General features: G+C 41.0%; 3 protein-coding genes across 3 annotated transcripts; all 3 read left to right on the top strand.

The window, feature by feature from the left end:
* Positions 1-7,053: 7,053 nt before the first annotated feature.
* LOC311271258 (uncharacterized protein) lies at positions 7,054-9,378 on the top strand. The gene is made up of 7 exons (XM_084376858.1): positions 7,054-7,103; positions 7,332-7,670; positions 7,803-8,054; positions 8,195-8,239; positions 8,501-8,602; positions 8,693-8,736; positions 8,952-9,378. The coding sequence occupies exons 1-7, from the start codon at positions 7,067-7,069 to the stop codon at positions 9,033-9,035; spliced, it is 903 nt and encodes a 300-aa protein (XP_084232984.1). The 5' UTR covers positions 7,054-7,066; the 3' UTR covers positions 9,036-9,378.
* A 2,410-nt stretch (positions 9,379-11,788) lies between these two features.
* On the top strand, positions 11,789-16,710 carry LOC311271373 (uncharacterized protein; the record flags this gene model as incomplete). The annotated part of the gene is made up of 6 exons (XM_084377010.1): positions 11,789-11,804; positions 12,953-13,042; positions 13,140-13,168; positions 13,290-13,346; positions 13,631-13,699; positions 16,571-16,710. The coding sequence occupies 6 exons, from the start codon at positions 11,789-11,791 to the stop codon at positions 16,700-16,702; spliced, it is 393 nt and encodes a 130-aa protein (XP_084233136.1). The 3' UTR covers positions 16,703-16,710.
* A 2,764-nt stretch (positions 16,711-19,474) lies between these two features.
* LOC311271268 (fatty acid-binding protein, brain) lies at positions 19,475-21,322 on the top strand. The gene is made up of 4 exons (XM_084376872.1): positions 19,475-19,619; positions 19,786-19,958; positions 20,354-20,455; positions 21,038-21,322. Exons 1-4 carry the CDS (start codon positions 19,547-19,549, stop codon positions 21,086-21,088), a joined length of 399 nt encoding a protein of 132 aa, XP_084232998.1. The 5' UTR covers positions 19,475-19,546; the 3' UTR covers positions 21,089-21,322.
* Positions 21,323-22,929: the final 1,607 nt, after the last annotated feature.

The raw sequence follows: 22,929 nt of genomic DNA, 5'->3' as shown, positions 1-22,929 counted from the left end.
AGTATTTTCATGTATTGTGAGTGGGACATTTGGACACTTGCAGGGAAGAGGATTATTTTTGTACATGTTCTACAGCGATGAGTTGATTCCTTGAAACAACTAATCACAGCAATGTTGAAGTTTCTCTGACAGATTTCAGCATGGAAAACTCAAATCAAACATTCTCTGCTTGTGTCTGTGTTTGTGTGCTGGTTGGTTTGTATGACAAACAGTGCAGTGCAGTGCAGTCTCTGCACCTTCACCAGTCAGCTCATGTGGAACATCCTCACCACCTGCTCATGTGGACTTATGTATATGGATTTATCAAAGTCTGTAACTAAAGTCAGTGACAGGCCTCACAGAGTCGTTACACTCCATATCCTCATTGTGAGTCCTGATCATGATGCAGGCCGAGTTCACCGTAACTACACTTCAATAAGTAAATAGTGTTCACCTATCAAACTTTGTATGTGACGTGAAGCAGTCAGTGTGATCGCTGTGAACTAGAATTACTGCAGTTGCACTCGTGCGTAACGCTGATGGATGCATAGACTCTCACTGTCCTCACACTGCTGCAGGACAACATGAATGGAAGAATTAATAAGTGTAAGTGTTTTCCAACCTCCATCTCAGACACACACAGCTGTTTTTTTTTGTGCTTTTCATCTCAGTCAGGAGATGAGTAGTGGTCACTTCAGCCTCTTGTGGTCAAAATGAGTACAACAGAAAGAAACAAAATATGAGAACATTTTTTTTGTTTTCACTGTGTTACACACAAACATTTAAGAACTTCGAAAATGGAGCTCCAGAAATAAAAAAAAACCTCTCACTTGCCCCTCAGGGCTTGTGTATTTAGCAATAAACTAAATAAAGACAATAAGTTGCATTTGTGCAAATATTTATCTCAACTAACAATCTTCAAATATGAATCAAATGCAGATGTTTGTCAGTTTATAAAGATGGAAAAAAGATTTAAAAGATCATCAAATAATTAAATATTAGACTGTGACAAGACGTATTATAAGTCAGTATGAGGATGTGACTTCTTCCTCATCACAGCAAGTAGATGCTGCGATAACTTTTCAGAAGTGTGAGTGTGAGACCGAGAGAGAAACACGATGGTTGAGTTCAGGTAGATTACATTTTCTTTATTTCTGATGCTGGTGGTCAGTCTGACAGGTAAGGATACAAAACTGCATTCATATTACTAATTATTACGTATTCTTCCTTTAACTGAGACGGACAAGTTTAGTTTGTAACATGTTGAGTTCAATGAACTCTTTGACACAGAAAATGAGACGTATCTAAAATTAACATCACAAAAGCTGTGAGCGTCACAGTGAAACTCATATTTATTAATATTTGACATTTCACTCTCTTTATCTCAACAGCAGTAACAGGGAAATACCCCTCTGTCGCTGTCAGTGTTGGAGATGAAGTCAGTTTGTCTTGTGAAACTGTGAAACACCATCAGGAGAAGTGTGACAGTACTACCTGGATCTTCTTTGGTTCAACAAAGGCAGTACGGCTGTTTGATGGTGGGCAGATTGACAAAGAAGCCCAAACTAAATCAGACAGACTGAGTGTCAGAGAGAACTGTTCTCTGGTTATCAAAGACATCACAATCCAAGACGGTGGTGACTACTTCTGCATGCAGATCCAATCAGGAGAACAACAAGGTCCAGTCATTGATGTTTATCTGTCTGTTGTCACCAGTGAGTATTTACATCATAATGTTTCGGATCAAACTGTTCTTGTTGTCTTTCTCTCACTGAATTCTGTAAATTCATAAGTTAACTCAGCTGCTGCAAAAACAGCTAAAATCACAGAAGTGTTGCAGTGCTTCAGCTCCAGGACTGAAGAGCTGCTGTAAGTCCTACAAACCACCAGATGTCGCTGTGCTTCAAATCTCTTTTTCAGCACAAGGAGAAAGAAAGGCCCAGAGTTTTATAAGGCTTCACAAGAAGAAACAAAAGACCACAGGTACACTAGATGAACTCAAAGGTGAAATGAAGTGCATCAGGTAAAACGTCTGTGAACTCATCTGAAAACACATCAGTGGCTCCTTTAACTCCACCCTGAACCACAGCTCCTCCTCTGCTGCTGCATTGTTGTTTTCTTTTTAGAAAATCTTAGTCACACTTGCACAGCTCCTATAACTTTCTCATTACTTCCTTAAAAGGAACTGATAGCTGTAAGTTCTTGAGAAGATTCTTTCAATGTGTCTCTGTTAAAGTATAAATGACAGGAAAACAGATGCTTCAACACTTTCCTGCATCACTTGTGAAAATCTTGATTTTCTGCAGCCAGTTCAGAACACAGCAGCTGGATTTCAACTTCATCTAACAGGAAAGATCATTGAAGTCTTGTTGACTTACTTAAATCCTCTTCCAGCTGAAGAGTTCAGAGCTGATTTGAAGATTTCCTGCTTGTTGTTGAAGCTGCAGCAGCTTGAGCTCAGTTTCATGTCTCTGTGTGCAGAAGAACTCATTTTAACTCACTTTCATTTAGCATTGTTGTTCACATATTTGTGTGTGTGTGTTTGAATGTGTTTTCAGCCTTAATGGAGTCAGTAACAGTATTCTCTTTATTATATCTGTTAATATCATCTGCAAATAAAGACATCTTCACCACTTCACTCTACTCTGTGTTTTGTGACTCCTTCATGTACTAACAGTGTCATAATGGAAAGTGAATACTGTCTACTATGAATGTCTTGACTCTACTAGTAGTAAACCTTCCCTCTGGTCGCTTCAGGGCCGGCCCTGGCCAAGTTGGGGCCCTAAGCAGAATTTTATTTTGAAAAAAATAAAATCCCCCCCCCCACCAAATTCCAAAATGACTCTTTCAACAATGGAACAAGCCTTTTACAAATGCACACATCCGATTTTCTGGATGCAAAGTTAGCAATGAGGTTGTCATATGACAGCTGCTGTGCCACTTCCGAGTTGATGCTTATGATAGCCAGGCCACTCAAGCATTCTTGCACCACTGATGAGCTTCATTTTTGAAAAGCTTCGCCCAGCAAAGGCAACTGTAACAGGGAGAGTTACTGCAATGGTGCTAGCCTCACAAACATTAAAATGCAATTAATGCAAATACGACTACAACTAATAATAATATTCATTATGATTTGATTTGATGATATTTCTATATTTAAATATTTTTATACAGTTATTTTTACATTTTGTACTTAGGTTGGGAAGAATGGCCTGCCCGATCTGAATCCGAAGGGTGTTCTGTTATTGGACTAATGTGCTAGTCATGGATTGGCCATAACGAACACCATGTTTGAGTATAGGGTCACTCATAAGTGTACCTGGTACCAGGCCACCTTAGGCCAAAGGTCAATGATAGACTTTGTGGTCGTGTCATTGGACCTGCGGCCGTATGTCTTGGACACTCGGGTGAAGAGAGGAGCAGAGCTGTCAACTGATCACCACCTGGTGGTGAGTTGGATCAGGTGCCAGGGGAAGAACTTTTTACTCATCCTGGGGGAGACTGGGGACATGGAATCCGAATGGACCATGTTCAGAGCCTCCATTGTAGAGGCGGCCACTAAGAGCTGTGGTCAGACGGTCATTGGTGCCAGTCGGGGCGGCAACCCAAGGACCCGCTGGTGGACACCAGCGGTGAAGGAGGCTGTCAAGCTGAAGAAGGAGGCCTTTCGGGCTTGGCTGGCCCAGGGGTCTCCTGAAACAATAGACTGGTACCGGGTGGCCAGGAGGGCTGCAGCTTCGGTGGTCACTAAAGCAAAAACCCGGGTGTGGGAGGAGTTTGGTGAGGCTATGGAGAAGGACTTTCGGTCGGCCTCAAGGAAGTTCTGGCAAACCATCCGGCGGCTCAGAATAAGGAAGTGGGCCTCAGCCCAGACTGTTTTCAGTCGGGGAGGGGACCTGCTGAACCGGACTGGGGATATCGTCGGGCGGTGGAAGGAACACTTTCAGGACCTCCTGAACCCGACTAACACGTCTTCTGTAACTGAGGCAGAGTCTGAAGACTCGGGGGAGGACTCATCCATATCCCTGGCAGAGTTCACTGAGGTAGTCAAAAAGCTCCCCAGTGGCAAGGCGCCAGGGGTGGATGAGAATCACCCCGAGATGCTGAAGGCTCTGGACATTGTTGGGCTGTCATGGCTGACATGTCTTTGCAGTGTCGCGTGGAGGTCGGGGACGGTAACTCTGGAGTGGCAGACCAGGGTGGTGGTTCCCATTTTTAAAAAGGGGGACCGGAGAGTGTGTGCCAATTATCAGGGTATCACACTGCTCAGCCTCCCTGGAAAAGTTTATTCCAGGGTGCTGGGAAGGAGGGTCCGTCCGATCGTCGAACCTCTGATTCAGGAGGAACAATGCGGATTCCGTCCTGGCTGTGGAACAGTGGATCAGCTCTTTACCCTTGCAGGCTTGCTGGGGGGGTCATGGGAGTTTGCCCATCCAGTCTTCATGTGTTTTGTAGACTTGGAGAAGGCCTTCGACCGGGTCCCCCGGGGAGTTCTGTGGGGGGTACTGAGGGAGTATAAGGTACCGGGGTCGTTGGTCCGAGCTATCCGGTCCTTGTGCGACCAAAGTGAGAGTTGTGTCCGTATACTTGGCACAAAGTCGAATACATTTCCAGTGGGTGTTGGACTCCGCCAGGGCTGCCCCTTGTCTTCAATCCTGTTTGTGATATTCATGGACAGGATCTCAAGGCGCAGCCATGGTGAGGAGAGTGTCCATTATGTGAACCTCAGAACTGCATCTTTGCTTATTGCGGAAGACGTGGTTCTGTTGGCTTCCTCAGCTCGTGACCTCCAGCATGCATTGGGGCGGTTCGTAGCCGAGTGTGACGCGGTCGGGATGAGGGTCAGCACCTCTAAATCTGAGGCCATGGTCCTCTGCCAGAAAATGGTGGATTGCTCACTCCGGTTGGGGAGTGAGCTCCTGACCCAAGCGAAGGAGTTTAAGTATCTCGGGGTCTTGTTCATGAGTGATGGGAAAATGGGGCATGAGGTGGACAGACGGCTTGGTGCAGCGTCTGCAGTATTGCGGGCATTGTACCGGGCTGTCGTGGTGAAGAGGGAGCTGAGCCGCCAGGCGAAGCTCTCGTTTTACCATCTATCCATCTATGTTCCAACCCTATGGTCTCGAGCTGTGGGTAGTGACTGAAAGAATGAGATCGCGGATACAAGCGGCTGAAATGAGTTTCCTCCATAGGGTGGCTGGACCTCGCCAGTTGAGGTGGTTCGGGCATCTGATTAGGATGCCTCCTGGGCGCCTCCCCATAGAGGTTTTCCAGGCACGTCCAACTGGGAGGAGACCCCAGGGCAGATCCAGAACTCACTGGTGACACTACATGGAGCTGGAAAGGGTTGCTGGTGAGAAGGAGGCCTGCTGCCACCATGACCCGACCCCGGACAGAGCGGAAGAAGAGGAGAGAGATGAGTGAGAGATGAGAGGTTCTATACTCCTACACTGCTGTTTGCTGCTGCAACGCTTTAAATTTCTCCATTGTGGGTCAAATAAAGGATTATCTTAATTTATCTTATTTTATCTAATCTTATATGACTGTTATGAATTAAATTCACCAAGAGATGGCGACATTTTACCTCCATAAAAATAGCCCAAAACTTCTATTGATAGCATAGATTGATAGGCAATAAACGTGAGCCAACATACGACCACCAACTGGTCAATTAACCGCTCCTTTTTCAACAGAGGTGAATGTATATGCAGTTAACAAGACATTCAATAAATGATAATCAGGGCCGCTGGAAAATTTAATCTCCAGTCCACATCTAGACAGAATTATCCTCTCTTCTGTCATGAGTAGCAGGCTAGCAGCTGGGGTGTTTATGCCACAAAGTTTTCTTTTTTATGTCAACAACATACCCACCTTCAAGTGAAGCACAAGCCTCCTCTTGTTTTGACTTTGTCTTCCTTTTGCTTGCTCCCGATTCATATTGCAGTTTGGAGGCCATCTCTCCACCTGCATCCAACTGCCTGTCGGTGCATCTGACCCCTGACTGGTCAGATGCTGCGTGCGGTCAATCATTGTGGCAACGTGTGCAGTGTCAGATTACTCGTCTCTTTTTTTTTCTCCTGCCTCGGGCTAACTTGGTGCTCTACGCGCGCCTCATGGCAGCGATGCGCATACTTTGCGCATTTGCAGAGAATGCGTCCCCTTGCGCAAAATGGGGCCCTACGCACAGCGCGTGTTCTGCGTGTAGGGAGGGGCAGCGCTGGGTGGTTTGAACAGCTCTGTTCTCTCTGGACTCTAAAATGTCTTAATACAGATAGAAATGCAGCCAAAGTGAGCTGAGAATGTCCAGAAATCTAATAACTCATGCTACTTTCAGAAGGTTTGGATGCACGTGACCACCTACTCTGACCTAAAATGATGGAAATACATTTCACACATCTTAAATGTCCAACTACTCGTGTTTGCAGTAAGCATACAGCATGAAAAACCTCCAGACCACAGAGGCTTGATGCTGCTGTTGTACCCACATTCTCATCAAAACACTTCCCCTTCACTTCTCTGAGAGAAACAAGTGCAGAGAAAGAAGGAGGAACCAACAGGCCTCAGTCCACTAACATATCATCTTATCTGTGATCTTTCCAGCTGCAACAGTATCACCATATTACACCACGGACATCAAGAGTCAAACTGTGCTGGACGAGGAGTTTGACTCTTCACCTGTCTGTTCATGTGTGCTGTCAAACATCACCATGAATCCTGTCTGTTTAATCATAAACACTATCTCAAGAAACAGCAAACATTTATCTGAACTAACCATCTTCAGGAGGTCAACTTCCTCTTCTTCTTCTTCTTCTTCTCTGGAGGTGAAACATTTCACTGTTCATTTCTGTGAAAGTGGAAGTTGTGACAGAGTTTTTGGCTGTTTGGACATTAACAAGATATTCAGATGCATAAAAACATAAAACAGACTAAGATTAAGAATGAGGAAGTGACACCATATGAATCACAGGAAGTAGGATCAGCTTCTCTCGACTAAAGCACAACTTTAGAAACTCAGATGATCATAAGAACAGAGACAGAAGAAGGAGAGAGACAGAGAATCATGATGGTCGAGTTCAAATGGATTCAAATGTCTTTATTTCTTACAGCGATGCTTCAGTTCACAGGTAAGAAGACGTTTATCACATATAGAAATGGAAGGTGCATTGAAGTTTCTTCATTGGGTACATTGGATTCAACTAAGACAAGAAAATCTGTTAATATTTTTCGTTAACGTGGTGAGTTCAGTGAACTTTTGTAAATAATGATAAAGAAATAATCACACGACCAGTGAACATAACAAACATTTTCTCATTTCACCAGTTTGTCTTATATTTATCTCTCATCTTCAACAGCAGTAACTGGACTGAATCACACCTCCGTCACTGCCAGGGTTGGAGATGAAGTCACTTTGCCTTGTGACAATGTGATCAAACATCGGGACAAATGTGACAGTACTTCTTGGTTTGCCAATCGTTATGGGGTATCTGCAAAACAGCTGGTTGATCTTGGACGGATCAGTAAAAGTGAGATTCCCAAATCTAAATCAGACAGACTGATGGTGACAGAGAGCTGTTCTCTGGTTATTAAAAATGTCACAGTGGAGGATGTTGGTCGTTACAGCTGCAGACAGTTCAACAAATCAGGAAAACAACAAGGTGAAGATGCTCTGGTTCATCTCTCTGTTGTTATCGGTGAGTATTTAAATCTTAATGTTTTGACATCAAACTGTTTTGTTAGAACAAAATACTAAACATTACAAAACTAATGATGACAGTGATGAGGTTAATTTTATTCTTGTTGTCTGTCTGTCTCATCTTCACCAGTGGATAAACACCAGGTGGATGATACAGACATCTTAACCTGCTATGTGCTGTCATATACTGAGTGTGGACACACAGTGAAGTGGCTGTATGATGATAATATGGATGGAGTGGAGACAGTACGGCTTGGCTGTTCTGCCAGGGTGACATTTAAAACTCCTCATCTTAATCAGAAGTCAAACTATTACAAGTTACCTGAGTGTGAAGTGACAGATGATCAGAGTGGACAAACGCTGCTGTGGAATGATAGATCAGGTACATTTGGTCTGATTTCATGAATCATAATTTTAAGATGACGTTATTAATTCTCAGTGAGTCTCTTTGGATGGTAAACACCAGGTATCATATTATCATTTGTGATGTGTTATCTATTTATGTCCTATTCAACAATGAAGGAAGCAAGACACCATCTGCAGAGGACAACACTCCACCACAACTAGGTACTCTCTCTCTCTCTCTCCCTCTCTCTCTCTCTCTCTCTCTCTGACCACTAAACTCACAGTTAACATCTTTTAGATGCTGGCAGACACTTTGTGTCTCTGTTTTCTGGTTTGTGTTGTTTCATCAGTAAATGGTTGAATGTTTGGAAATGCTCGACACAGTGGCTGTAGACAAATATTATTTAGAAATATTTGCATTCATACAAACACACAAACACACATTCATACTTTGTTCTCTGACATGATGTTTCTGCTCCACAGCTCGTACAGATTGTCCTGTTGTCAACTACATCATGTTGGTTCTGCGTGTGGCTGAACTCGTCCTAATTACTGTGATTACTGTTCTTCTCATCAGAGCTCGAGGTGAGAAAATTCACACCAACATTTGTTTGGACTGATGAACACAAACTGTCAGTTTAGAGCTGAAATGTTACTCTGTGCTTTATTTTCCAGGGAACCAGAGACCAGTGAGGCGTTCAGGTGCAGCAGCCAGTCAGGTAAAGATCAGACAGCTGGGAGGAACATTTGGAGCACTTTTGGGATAATATATATACACACACATATAAATATATATACAAGTAACAGTAAGTGATGGTGCGTTCAGGTGTTGTCAGATTATTTCTTATTTCTTGTGTTAAATGTGGGTCAATGATGTGAAAGTTGTCAGTTAAAGTGTGTCAGAGTGACAGTTTGTTTGTGTTGTGTTTCACAGGTGGACCATGATGAAGATGAAGATGATGGTGTGGTGAAATATGAAAACCTTGGAGACGCTTCTGCCTCTGTCAGACTCCACTGATCAACAACTTCCACATCAACATGAAGTCATCAGAGAAAAGACTCCACTGCAGTCACATCACATTTACACTAGTCGTTGAAGCTTTCAGATGACAAAAATCTCAGAAGATCATTTTCAGTTTTGGACGGCGGATTGTTTTTGATTTGATTCATCAGTGTGAGAAATGTGTGTGTGTTTTGTCTGCTGAGCCATTTTCTATTTTAGTAGGACGACAATATCACCTCCAGCTTAAAAATTCAGAGCTGATTTGAAGATTTCCTGCTTGTTGTTGAAGCTGCAGCAGCTTGAGCTCAGTTTCATGTCTCTGTGTGCAGAAGAACTCATTTTAACTCACTTTCATTTAGCATTGTTGTTCACATATTTGTGTGTGTGTTTGAATGTGTTTTCAGCCTTAATGGAGTCAATAACAGTCTTCTCTTTATTATATCTGTTCACAATATCATCTGCAAATAAAGACCTCTTCAACACTTCACTCTACACTGTGTTTCACTAACAGGACCATGCCACAGTTTAATGTTAAGGTAGTTTATTGAAGTTGGTAGAAGATTTTGAAAAGGAGAGGAAAGGGGTCGAGGTAGGTGGATGGAGAAAAGGCAGGTCGAGGTAGGTGGATGGAGAAAAGGCAGGGTCGAGGTAGGTGGATGGAGAAAGGGAGGGGTCGAGGTAGGTGGATGGAGAAAGGGCAGGTCGAGGTTGGTGGATGGAGAAAGGGCAGGTCGAGGTTGGTGGATGAAGAGGGGGGTTTGAGTAGGGTTGCGGATTGGCTGGACTATCTAGGAAACATGGAGGTTGAGACTCAGAGTTTGGGGTGCGTTTCGATGGGCGCACATCTTGGTCGGTGTGGCTTCATCATCCCCCCAGTGGTTCCTGTGCTGGAATGGCCTGGGTCCCTGTTCTGGAGGATCTTCTTGCCATGGGATGGCGATGTCGGAGGTTGGGCTGCCCGTGATCCTGTGAGAGAGGATAGTGGAGAAGGACAGGGTTATAAGAACTTGAGACAAACGGGAGAGAAATGGTTAGGCTTGCCTATCTAGATTTCACAGGTGATTGAATCAGGGTGACATGGGTGGTTGAGTTAATTAGGCACAGGTGGTTAGGTTGATGAGACACGGGTGGTTTGGTTGGCTGGGCCTGGGTGGCAGATCATCCAGGAGGAGTGGCGTGGTCCAGTTCCTGAACCTAAGTTATAATAACTCCATTTTGTGAGCATACAGCACAATAAACCTCTAAACCACAGCTTATACATACTGTATACAGTCAACATTGCCCTTTTGCTACAAAAAGATTTTTATCATTGATGTAGCTCATTCCTGTTTCATTATTTGTGACAATTAAAAGTATAATATATAAGAATTCTGAATCAAAATGTCTAAAAACAACTTTGTTATATATTTTGTTGAGTTGTGTACTTACAGTACATCATCCCAAATGTTTTCAACAATGTTGTCGCCGCTGCTACTTCCATGACAGGGAAGTTGGCAAACAAGACTACATTTAAGGTGAATACTGTAGTATCTGTGCAACAACACATTCTGAGTGATGATTTAACGGTGACATGTTGATCCTGTTTGTGGGGGCTTAAGGAAGGCGGCTGATGTTGAGGAGATCTGTGAGAAGACACAGAATCGTTAATCAGTTCTGGTTGTGCGCTAAAGGTTAGCTTGAGGGTAAGGTACTCAACCAAGTTTAATTCTTATTCCAGATGTGTGGAGCTGCCTCAACGTAAACATGCCCATATAGGGACAGTCTGGCCAGCTTAAGGTTGTAAAGTCAAGAAGTGACATCAGTGGAGTTAGGTAACTGAGAGAGGATGAGACAGCCCAAAGGGGCCAGAGGCAGATCAACTCATCTTCCGCCTATTGGATAGATGAACCATCAATCCACCAAAGTGACCAATTAGAAGAAGTAGGTAGGTGCAGGCGAAAGAGATCTAAAAAAAGGCCTGCACAGGCAGAGAAAGGTGGAATTTTGGTTGATTTCCGAAGACTGAGAGTCCGAGAGGAGTTCTGATAGAGCACAGGGCAAAGCATTTTGGGCATCACTTTGCTGAGATTTGAGAATACCAGGGAGTGCACACTCTGGTTCGGACGCTGGCTTGAGATCTGTTTCAATAAAGATTGCTCTATCAATTCCACCCAGCTTGCCTCCGCAGGGGCCAAATCCAGTTCTCAGTGGGCGAAAGCCAGGGTACATCCATGGATGAGACACCAGCTCATCGCAGGGCCCTCTGATGGCAGAGGCTGCCTCGCAAGGTGCCAACTGCGCATCAGGAGCAATTTTGGGGTTCAGCATCTTGCTCAAGGATGCTTCGGCATGTAGCTCGGTTCCGCCCAGGGGAGCCGGGGTTCGAACCAGCGACCTTCTGGTGACTTTGTCTTCTTCACTCGCTCATTCCAGTTTCACAGGATCTTTGTCGGGCTGCTGCGAACTCTGGCTGCATCTCATGTTGCTGATCAAGAGTTTGTGGTTGCTGTCAGTCACTGTGGATGAGAGAAAACTACATTTCAAACCTGTAAAAGTGGAAATTGTGACATTTAGAAGAAATTCAGTGAGATAAAAATCTAAAACAGACTAAGATTAAGAATGAGGAAGTTACATCATACGAACCACAGGAAGTAGGTGCAGCTTCTCTCGACTAAAGCACGACTTTAGAAACTCAGATGATCATAAGAACAGAGACAGAAGAAGAAGAGAGACAGAGAATCATGATGGTCGAGTTCAAATGGATTCAAATGTCTTTATTTCTTACAGCGATGCTTCAGTTCACAGGTAAGAAGACGTATATCACATATAGAAATGGAAGGTGCATTGCAATAATGTACTTTATGAAATATATTTGATTGAAGTAAGACAACAAAATGTGTTGTTTGTTTACAACGTGGTGAGTTTAGTGAACTTTTAGAAACAAGGATAAAGATTTATTCATTTCAGTTTATTTTCCATATTTTTCTCTGATCTTGTGAACAGGAGCAGCTGGAAACCTTCCAGCCTCCTTCACTGTCAGAGTTGGAGATGACGTCACTTTGCCTTGTGAAAATGTGATAAAGCCTCAGCAACAATGTGACAGCACTACCTGGATCTTCATTGATTCAAGAAACAATCCAGCAGTAGAGCTGGTTAGACTTGGACAGATTGGTGAAAATGCCAAAGCTAAATCAGACAGACTGAATGTTACACAGAACTGTTCTCTGGTTGTGAAGAAGGTCACAGTCGAGGATGCTGGTCTTTACAACTGTCAGCAGTATAAATCAAGAGAAGAGGCAAGAAGTTCAGACTCTGATGTTTTTCTGTCTGTTGTCTCCAGTGAGTATTTACATCATAATGTTTTCAGATCAAACTGTGAAACATTACAATAATAATGATCACAGTGATGAAGTTAATTTTACTCTTGTTGTCTTTCTCTCACAATATCTCCATCTTCACCAGTGACTGAACATCAGGACGATAATGAGGTGACATTAAACTGCTCTGTGTTGACATATGAACGATGTACACACACAGTGAAGTGGCTGTTTATGGGTAAAGAGGTGGATAAAGATAACCAAGAAGTGAAGACATCACCGTCTCCCTGCAAGGCCTACATGAATATTTTGACTTCTCATCACATTTACAAGTCAGAGTTTAAATTTCTGAATTGTTCAGTGACTGATGGTAACAAAGAGCAGCAGCTGTTTCCCTTCAGACTTCAGTCATCAGGAAAGAAACCAGGTGAGAATATGTTGATCTTCAAACTGATGTGAATAGTTATGTTACATATCTGTTTATTTTAGGGATTTGAAGTTTTAATGTTACATCACATGTTTTGTACTGAACAGTTTGTTGAGTTGTGTTTATCTGTTCAGGCGAGGACACAGCAGCAGCAGCAACAACAGGAAGCTGCAGCCAACATGCTTCATATATTTTCATTATGTTTCCAGATTGGCGGTGGCTGCTCATCATTCTGGCTGTGGTCTTAGTGGCACTTTTAATAATTGTTGTGAAAGTCATCAGGAGGAAGAGAGCTGAAGGTGAGAGCACAGAGAAAACTTTTTTAAACAAGATGTTACAACAAAACTGGATTTTCTTTGTGGAAGCTAAAGTCAACTCTCTTTTTTGTCTTTTCAGAGAACAAAACACGGCTGGAGGACAATGTTGTGAGTATAATATCCTGCACAGATGTACTGCATATATTACACAGGTGTTTTTATTGTACCCTGACTACATATGTGTTAAGTGAACTGTACGATGCTTTTTGACCAAACTGTGTTTATTCAGGGACTGACCTCAAACCCAGCAGTGACTCAGTCTGCTCCAGAAACCAGTCAGGGCACGGTGAGTTCAGACGCTACCGTCTTGATGGTGTCAGATTGTGTGATAAAGAAAAAAAGGGAAGTCAGATAACACAGACTACACTAGAGGAGAGCATGAGTAGTCAAACAGAGGTCAAACCACCACAGATAAACTGCTACACAACATGTTGACACGTCATTTGAAACATGAGAGACAGCATGAGCACGTTGGCAGAATTAAAAGAATGTAAAATAATGTTAAACTAGAACAGAATAAAGTGAGAAGTGTGAGTCAGATTAAATCTACATGTTGTCCTCTCTGTGCAGGCTGACCCTGGAGATGGTGTTTGCTACGCCTCCGTCAGCTACACCAGGAACACCAACAGGAGAGATCGGGTAAGAAAAACAGGAAATCTTCAGACTTCAAACTGAATCACTTTGTGTTGTTGTTATTTCATCGTGTTGTGTTCATGTGCTGCTGGATAACTGTTGTTGGTTGTTATAGGACACCTTCAGCTGATAGTTGGGCTCTGCCCTCTTTAATGCAGCTCCTTTCAGATTTGAACTCCAAGGAATTGGTAGCTCTGGGAGATTTAAATTTGAACTGGTTGCAACCAGTTTCTGATGATTTCAGGGCTTACTGTGATTCACTTAACTTATTCCAGATTGTTGATAGTCCCACACGGCCAAACATAAAAAATCCAGAAAAATCATCTTTAATAGATGTTATTCTAACAAATGTTCCCCACAAGTATTCCACTGCTTCCATATTTGCAAACGACATCAGTGACCACTGTGTTGTTGATACAGTTAGAAATGTCAAAATACCAAAAACCAAACCACGTATTTTAGTCAAAAGATATTTGAAACACTTCTCAGAACAAGGATTCTTTCACGATTTATTTTACCTTGACTGGGAAAAAATTAGTTCATTTGCAGACGTTGATCATGCTTGGGATTTCTTTCATGAGGGTTTCAGCAGTATAATCAACAAGCATGCTCCACTAAAAAAGTACAGAGTGAAAGGCCGCAACAATGCTTGGTTCACACCAGACTTATCAGATCTCCTGCATGGGCAAAAGCCAGAAAATCTAAACAGAACTCTGACTGGCTGGTTTTCAGACAACTGCGCAATCCATGTACAGTTAAAATTAGAAAGGCCAAAGCCGATCATTTTCTTTCCAAAACATCAGATAATCTGAACAACCCCTCAAAATTTTGGAAAATTATTAAATCATTATCAGAAAATGATAATAAAGGCTTGGAGCTTCCCCCATGCATTGTGAATAATGAAGGAAAAATTACAGACAAGGCCAAAATGCTTGATTGTTTTAATGAACATTTTATAGCCTCTGGGTTTTTATTTGAGTCCTCCTGTCCTCAGCATGACTGTTCTTCTACAGAAGAGTCTGTTGGCCAGGATCCATCAAATCAGACTTTTACTTTCAGTCCTGTTACAGTTTCTGAGGTACATAAAGCCCTCAAGCTTTTGGTTACAGCTAAAGCTGCAGGCCCTGATAAACTGGACCCTTACTTTTTAAAGTTAGCAGCAAATTTTATTGCCACTCCTTTATTTTTAATCTGTGCTTAACCACAAACGTGATTCCTTGTATCTGGAAGTCAGCCTTTGTTGTTCCCCTGCTTAAAGGGGGTGACCCCACTATTTTAAATAACTACAGGCCCATCTCAAAACTGTCTGTCCTGGCAAAGGTTTTGGAATCCTTTGTTAGTGATCAACTAAAGAATTTTTTAGATAGTAATAATGTTTTATCTGACTTTCAATCTGGCTTTAGAAAAATGCATAGCACAACAACAGCAGCTCTTAAAGTTTTAAATGATTTTTATTGAAGCTATGGATAACAAGCAGCATTGTGCAGCCCTATTTATTGATCTTTCTAAGGCATTTGACACAGGTCCACTGTGTCCACTTTGTGCTTAAGCATAGACTATCTAAAGCTGGACTGTCTCAAAAAACTGTCAATTGGTTTGTTAATTATCTTACAGACAGGACACAGTGTGTGCAGGTGGAGGGCTGCACCTCTAGCTCGCTCATTATAAGTAAAGGTGTACCCCAGGGGTCAGTCCTGGGGCCACTCCTATTCATTTTGTACATCAATGACATTGATCATAATGTGTCAAATGTGAAATCTCACTTTTATGCTGATGACACTGTACTCTACAGTTCAGCACCCACTCCAGAAGGAGCCCTCTCCCAGTTACAACTTGCTTTTAACGTGGTTCAAGAACATTTGTATGATTTAAAACTTGTTTTAAATGCTGACAAAACTAAAGTCATGCTGTTCTCAAATACAAAGTCAAAACCACAAAATCTGCCCTCAATCCTCTCTTCTCAGGGCTTGAAAATTGAGTGAGTATCCAATTACAGATATCTTGGGATATTAATTGATGAATCCCTCTCTTTCGCAAATCATATCCAGCAACTGGTAAAAAGATTGAAACTGAAACTGGGTTTTTATTTTAGGATTAAATCCCGTCTTTCTTTTAAATCAAAAAAGAGACTGGTTGCTGCCACTTTTATGTCTGTTCTCGACTATGGTGATGTTCTATATATGCTAGCCTCGTCTCAAAGCTTACATGCTCTTGACACCGTGTATCATGGAGCTCTGAGGGTCATCACTGGTTTTAAAGCACTTACTCATCACTGCACACTGTATGAACGGGTTGGATGGTCCTCCTTATCAATGCGTAGACTGAGACATATGCATATTCTCATTTACAAGGCAATCTTCTTACCCTTCTTACCTTAGGCTATGTCCTACATTAACCGAAGTAATGCTAGGACTTTCAATCTTCGGTCTCAGGATCTTTGCTTGCTGTCTGTCCCAAGAGTCAGAACTGAGCTGGGAAAGACAGCGTTTAGGTTTGCTGCTCCCTCTGCCTGGAACAAGTTACAAAAAACTTTGCAACTAAATGAGTTGGTCTCATTGAACACCTTTAAAGGGAAATTGGATGACATGGAGGCTGAAAACTCTAGCTGCAGATGTTTTGCCTGAGGCTTTTATTATTTTAGCTGATCTTAAAATGTTTGCATAAGTGTTACTAATGTTTGTGTCCATCTTGTCTTTGTGTGTATGTATGTCTATGCTGCTGCCTGTCTTGGCCAGGACACTCTTGTAAAAGAGATTTTTAATCTCAATGAGTCTTTTCCTGGTTAAATAAAGGTTAAATAAAATAAAATAAAAAAGCATTCTGTATAATATAATATTCTGTGATTTATTTGTTGTGTTGTTTGTTTATTGTTTCCAGGTTCAGGGAAAAGATGAAGATGATGATGATGATGATGATGATGAAGCAGTGACCTACACCACCATCAAAGCTTCCTCTCTTTCTGCTGGAGCGTCTGCTGATCCCAGCAACCTGTACGCCACCGTCAACTAACCAAAGAAGTAAGAGGCCACAGTGTAGCCACAGCTCATACTGATACACTTGTTTTACATTGATAATGGATTTTAGTGAATGCTTGATGATCGTTTTGAGGATTTTTGCTGTAACAAGCCTTTTATCCAGTACGGGGTGCAGTAGGTTAACTAGTAGCACATTAGCACAGCATTATGTGGCTGCTTGAATTGTAAATGAGCTAATGAGATAATATATGGCACATTTTTCCTGATAATCTGTTAAAAGAGTAAATGCCAGATTGGTTTTGGAGTGTAGGTATCAGAAAACAGGTGCTCTGAGGATCCCAGGTCATTTCATAAACAGAATACAGAGGTCACACTTGTATTTTACTTTGTGATCAATAAATCATAACCAAAACATTCCAAGGCAGCATTTTGCAAAAAATACTATGCAAATGTTGAGTTTTAGTTAAAGATGTGTTAGTTTTTGCTGTTATTTTTGTATCGCCTATTTTTGTTTGATATGCTGTCATTTTAACATCTATATCTCTCTCAATAAATCAAAAAATGAACCAACTGACTTGTGTATTTTCAGCCTTTATCGACAAACAATTTAGCATTTTTTCTTTATATTTTGTAGAGAAACATATAGAATAAGAACTTGCATCTTAAACTGCTTAAAGATGATCAAAACTGTAATTTTACAACCAAAAGTGGGACCTTGTGATCCTCCGATCACAAAAATCAGGACAGCAACAATAATTTTCCATCTAAATCAAGTTGAGCAGATATTTTCTGTCACTGAATCAATCATATAATTCTTTAAGGAAGGAGGACAGATAATATGATTTGAAATAAACATGAAAAAACGTACATTTTAGCTCATTATCCAACACCATTTATGGATAAACTACTCTAAAAATGCAAAACCATGGCAACAACAATTGTGTCCTAGTTGTGTTCATCACCTTTAGTGTCCCCTGAAAGGGATGTTTTCTTGATTTGCTTGTTTTTCAGTGCATTAAGCTCTCAGGTATGGAAGTTGAGAATGGCCATGCTTGCAATTATTTTTTTAATTCCATTATTTCAAGATCACTAATTGATTATTTTCATATCTTGAGATAACAGAGCTTGACATAAAACCCACCAGCACAGGCTAACATCTGGCTTTTGTCTTCAATGTGAATGTGTATAGTCGGCATTCAGCTGCCTGGTCGGTACTGCACATGTGCAACTCTCAACAGAGATGAGAAAGAAGCCCTACTGTATGTCTCACTCCAACTTCTGTTATCAGCTCTAAAATATGTTTGTAATTCAGAATGTTATTAAGACTTTTTATAACAAGTGTCCGATCAGGTATATGATTGGATGCTTTCAACTGTTCCCTGCTTTTCTGGTGCATTTGTGAAGACGGATGTGACACACAAGGAAAAACTGAAAGGCAAACCCGTCTCCTGGAATTGTGAAAGGTGTCAATTGCCTAGCTTTAGCCATTTTACCTTTGTTTAAAACAAATACCTTGGAGTTAAAGTGGTAGACAGTGGTCAACTTCAAGCAGATGTGTTACTGTCCAGTTGGCTACACCCAAAATAATCCTCTATGGCAAAAAATAAACCTCTCACAGTGATGGGTGTGGTTATGCCATAATAAAATATGCATATAAATAAATAAGAGTGAACTAGTCTGATGTTTTGTTAAATAGTGGTACTCCTCAGCTTAAATCAGTTGCAGCAGTTATCAAGATGCCATCTATGCATGCTGGGAAATCTCTCCTAATCTGTTTGATTATCATCTTTTAGAGTTAATTTTCTCAAGATGATGAGATAATCAAATCCATAAAAAAAAAAAAAAATGTAAGAATGGCCATTCTAGGCTTACTCTACGTACTCATCAGTACCATAATAAAGTAATGATACTCCATCTACAAATGTCTATAAACATCTTTAAATGAGGGTTGTGTTGACAGTATCAGTTGTTACTTGTAATCTAATAGAAGTTTGCTTCCTTTAATCACCACTCAACAAGAAACACAAACTTCCTTTGATGCAAAACCTCACGCAGATATGATACTATAGCATATATTTACTTTGTGTGAGAAAGCAAAACCTACACACATATTCTCCCCCTTCTCACACACACACACACACACACACACACACACACACACACACACACACACACACGTTTATAGACAGTAATTAGTGTGTGTGTTGAGCATGAAGAAATTGCAGTTGGGGGGGTTGTTAATGCAGCTCAGGACAAAGGGCTGTCAAACAAACTGATTCTGCTTCGCTGACGCCCCCCGACGGCGCACATTCCACACACAAGAAGGCTTGTCTGACACAAGGCTAACGGGGGATTAAGATGAGGAAATCAATTAAAGCATAAAGATGAGTTTGCTCCTCAAACTCACTAACTGATTGAGGAAGCTGACTTGTCATCTTTGCACAGATTCTGACTCTTTTCCAGACAAGTTCAGTGGGAACTCTGGTGTTAAATGTTTCCCTGTGAGGTGTTATTACACTGAAAAGCAAAAAAAGGTAGCGCTTTCTCCTAAACATGGATTTACTCTGAGATGTGGCACCAAACTTCACCTCAAACCAAACTGACACCCATGAATGAGAGTAATTACATCATTAGGCATACAAATGGGCTAATTAAGCTTTTTTTCTCCTCGTCCAAGGGTCCATAAGACCATGACCCATTTTCAAATATCCAATAAAAACTCAGAGAAAATCTCCTGAGCCAATGGGATGCATGGCGCCACCCACCTGCATGCATAATAATAAGGAGCAGAATAATAACACGAGGGGGGAAACCTACAGAAGCTGCAGCTTGCTCAGTGTGCTTTGGAGATTACTTTGCCTCCCTGAGAACCTTCACCATGGTTGACGCCTTCTGTGCCACTTGGAAACTGGTTGACAGTGAGAATTTTGATGAGTACATGAAAGCACTTGGTGAGTAACAGCCTTCTTTAACTTTTTACTTTTGTTTCTTTTCACTCACAAATACAATAAATCAAGACAGAAAAATAACTTTTTTTCTGCTTATTCTAAATGAAATGTTCAGAGGTTGTCATAAAACAGAGTTAACAGTCATATTTCACCTGTGTCCTCTGGTCAGGCGTGGGCTTTGCCACCCGGCAGGTTGGTAATGTGACCAAGCCGACCGTGATCATCAGCCAGGAGGGCGACAAGGTGGTGATTCGCACCCAGAGCACCTTCAAGAACACGGAGATCTCCTTCAAGCTGGGAGAGGAGTTCGATGAAACCACCGCTGATGACAGGAGCTGCAAGGTAAGTTCAACACAAAACTTTTCAAAAGTTCACGTCTACATTGTGTTAAAGAGGAGAACAAAAACTGTGGTCGGAGGCAAAATCAAGCATTTTTCATGCTTTCTTCAGTCCTGATTGAGAGGTTCCTGAGGGGTGTCTAACTTGTGTTTTTCTGAAATAAATAAATAAACTTGTTAATTCAAGATCTCATTTTTACCACTATCACCACTCATTTCTCCATGTGAAGCGTAGATTTTAAGTTAAAAAGTCTTTTTTCCAAATGCAGCTCTGATCGGACTTTGAGTTCCTTTGTTTCTATTTGTGGTTCGATGACAAAAATTGACTTGAATCTTGAGACCTCCAGAAATAGATCAACATCTGGCAGCATCTGACTCGTTTCCATTCCTGTCTTTCAGGCCATAGTGACTATGGATGGAGACAAGCTGGTCCACGTCCAGAAGTGGGACGGCAAAGAGACCAAGTTCGTCAGAGAAATCAAGGACGGCAAGATGGTCATGGTAAGCTGAAGATACCCTGATCAGACGTGCTTCTACTTCCTGACCTGTTTGACTTGAAATGTGTTTATTTAATTACTATAATATAAAATGTTCCTGGGCTTTCAGGACCTTTTAGTAGACAGTACTACCAATAATCAGATAAATGTCTTATCGCTGGAAGTCGTTCACTCTTCTGTTTGCTCTCAAATAAAAATAAATATCTCAGAAGTCATGGTGAATCAGGAAATGTAATGGAAAATATGCAGCTTGTTAGATATTATTCGTGAATCATGTGTATGGAAAACCTTCTGCAGATCATCTCTTTGGGCTCCTAAAGGACATTAAAGTCAAAGATGTTGTGATAAAAAGTCCCACATCACTCTCCAGACAGCTTTATTGTCTTTCTTAAGCTCCAAAAATGCAGCTTTGCGGGCCCCTTTCATGCATTCATAGTCAAATTAGCTTGTTTGTATTTAACGCCAGCTGCCCAAAAGCTTCCCGCTAGTTGTAGAAAAAGTTAAAAGAAAGTTTTTTTTGTTGGTGACATGAAATATTTGGGAACTCTGAATCCCCCGTCATGGTAACTGTCTTCTCTCCCTGCAGAATTTGACCTTTGAAGACATCCATGCGGTGCGCAGCTACGAGAAGGCATGAGCGCTCCGACTGACAGCATCCCAAACCGGCCAAGAAGTGTTGATTTTCTAATTATTATTGACTGTATGCTTCTCTTTGCACTTCATCCTCCTCCGCATGTACACGGCCTGCAGGCTGCACATGTTTTGTAAGAAGTTTTTTTTTTATATATGAGGAAACATTTCTGTCGTGATGGATGGATCGTCTTTGCAGCCCTGTGTGAAACATGAAATAAAAAAACACAGAGTAAACGTTTGTCTCTTCTCCAGTGTTGTTTAAAGTGCCCAAAAGTCATACTTGAGTAAAAGTGAAGATATGGTGTTAAAAAATTACTTTGGTAAACATGAAACTCACCATAACGAATAGTACTTGAGGAAAAGTCTTCTTTTTTTTTATCTGATTGCCACTAAAATAGATTAATTTTAAAAAGTGCTACTATAGCTATGATGCAGCTTGTAAAGAAACAAGTAACTAAAGTTATCAAGTAAATGTAGTGTAGTAAAAAGTACAATATTTTCCTCCAACGTAGTGGAGTGGAGGTATAAAGTAGCATAAAATGGAATCATGAATTACTTGGAAACAAGTAAAAGGCAACCATATGAATAGTACTTGAGTAAAAGTCTTACAGTATATAATATTAAGTATTGAAAGTACAAGAAAAAGTCAATCTTATGTATTCTTACATGTATGCATATATATTATATTATTGGCTCGATTATCACCAAAGTAACTAAACCTATCAAATAATGTGTATAAGTACAATATTTGCCTGCCAAAAGTAGTGGAGTGGAAGTATAAAGTTACGGAAAACGGAAATACTCTGGTAAAAATACCTCAAAACTGCACATAAGTACAGCACTTTAATAAATGTACTTAGTTACATTCCATCAGTGGTATCAGCTTGAGTTGGTACAGTAGTTTCTTTATAAATGTGATATACTGTTATGGATTAAACCACCCAACAGTCACTGAAACAGTTAAAATGAGCTCCACTTAAACTAGCTACAACAGTACAGTGTTGTAAAAAGTACCCGTCATACTTAAATAAAATAATATTACCTCGATAAAAGTGGATGTGACCCATATGAATAGTACTTGAGTAAAAGTCTTGAAATATATAATATTAAGCATCAAAAATACAAGTAAAGTACATTTGACATATTTTTATGTGTATGTATATTTACTACAGATGATTCCATGCCTGATTGTCATCAGAGTAACTAGTAACTAAAGCTGTCAAATAAAGGTGTAAAAGCAACATTCGCCTCCAAAATGTTGTGGAGTGGAAGTATCAAGTAGCACAAAATGGAAATACTCAAGAACAAATTCCTCAAAATTGCATTTACATACAGTACCTGAGGAAATGTACTAAGTTACCTTCCTTCAGTGCTCTTCTCTGATGTAATCGCTCCGTCATCCAGCACGATTCATTCCTCAAACAACCAAAAGACTCAAGTTTAAACCCCAGAGTCAAGTCATAAAAAACTTAATTCAAGCCTCAACAATCATTCAGGTTTCCTTCATTTGTGATGATGTCGAAATAGACGGGAAAAAAACAATAAGTGAAAACATAATGAGTGAAAACATTTCTAAAAGAACAATTCTCAGTGGAAACACTTACAAAAATGCAGATTTTCCCAGATAAGAATAAACGTGCAGGACTTAAACCATAGTTATGCTTTTTAGTTATAGGGTGATGAATGTTCAATAAAGGACTAATAGGTGAAAAGATAACGGTGTTTATCTCACCTGATTCCAGAGGTTTGAGGGTGGAAGCAGCAGCATGTCTGTAGATTATATCCTCATAATGTGGGACTGATAGAAAGACTGTCTCTACTGAACGTTCAAAGGGAAGCTGGATC

Source organism: Pagrus pagrus (genome assembly GCF_965226575.1).
Source record: "Pagrus pagrus genome assembly, chromosome: 16".
Taxonomy (NCBI): Eukaryota; Metazoa; Chordata; class Actinopteri; order Spariformes; family Sparidae; genus Pagrus; species Pagrus pagrus.
Note: the sequence above shows the minus strand (reverse complement) of the source record. Positions and strands in the feature narration are given on the sequence as shown.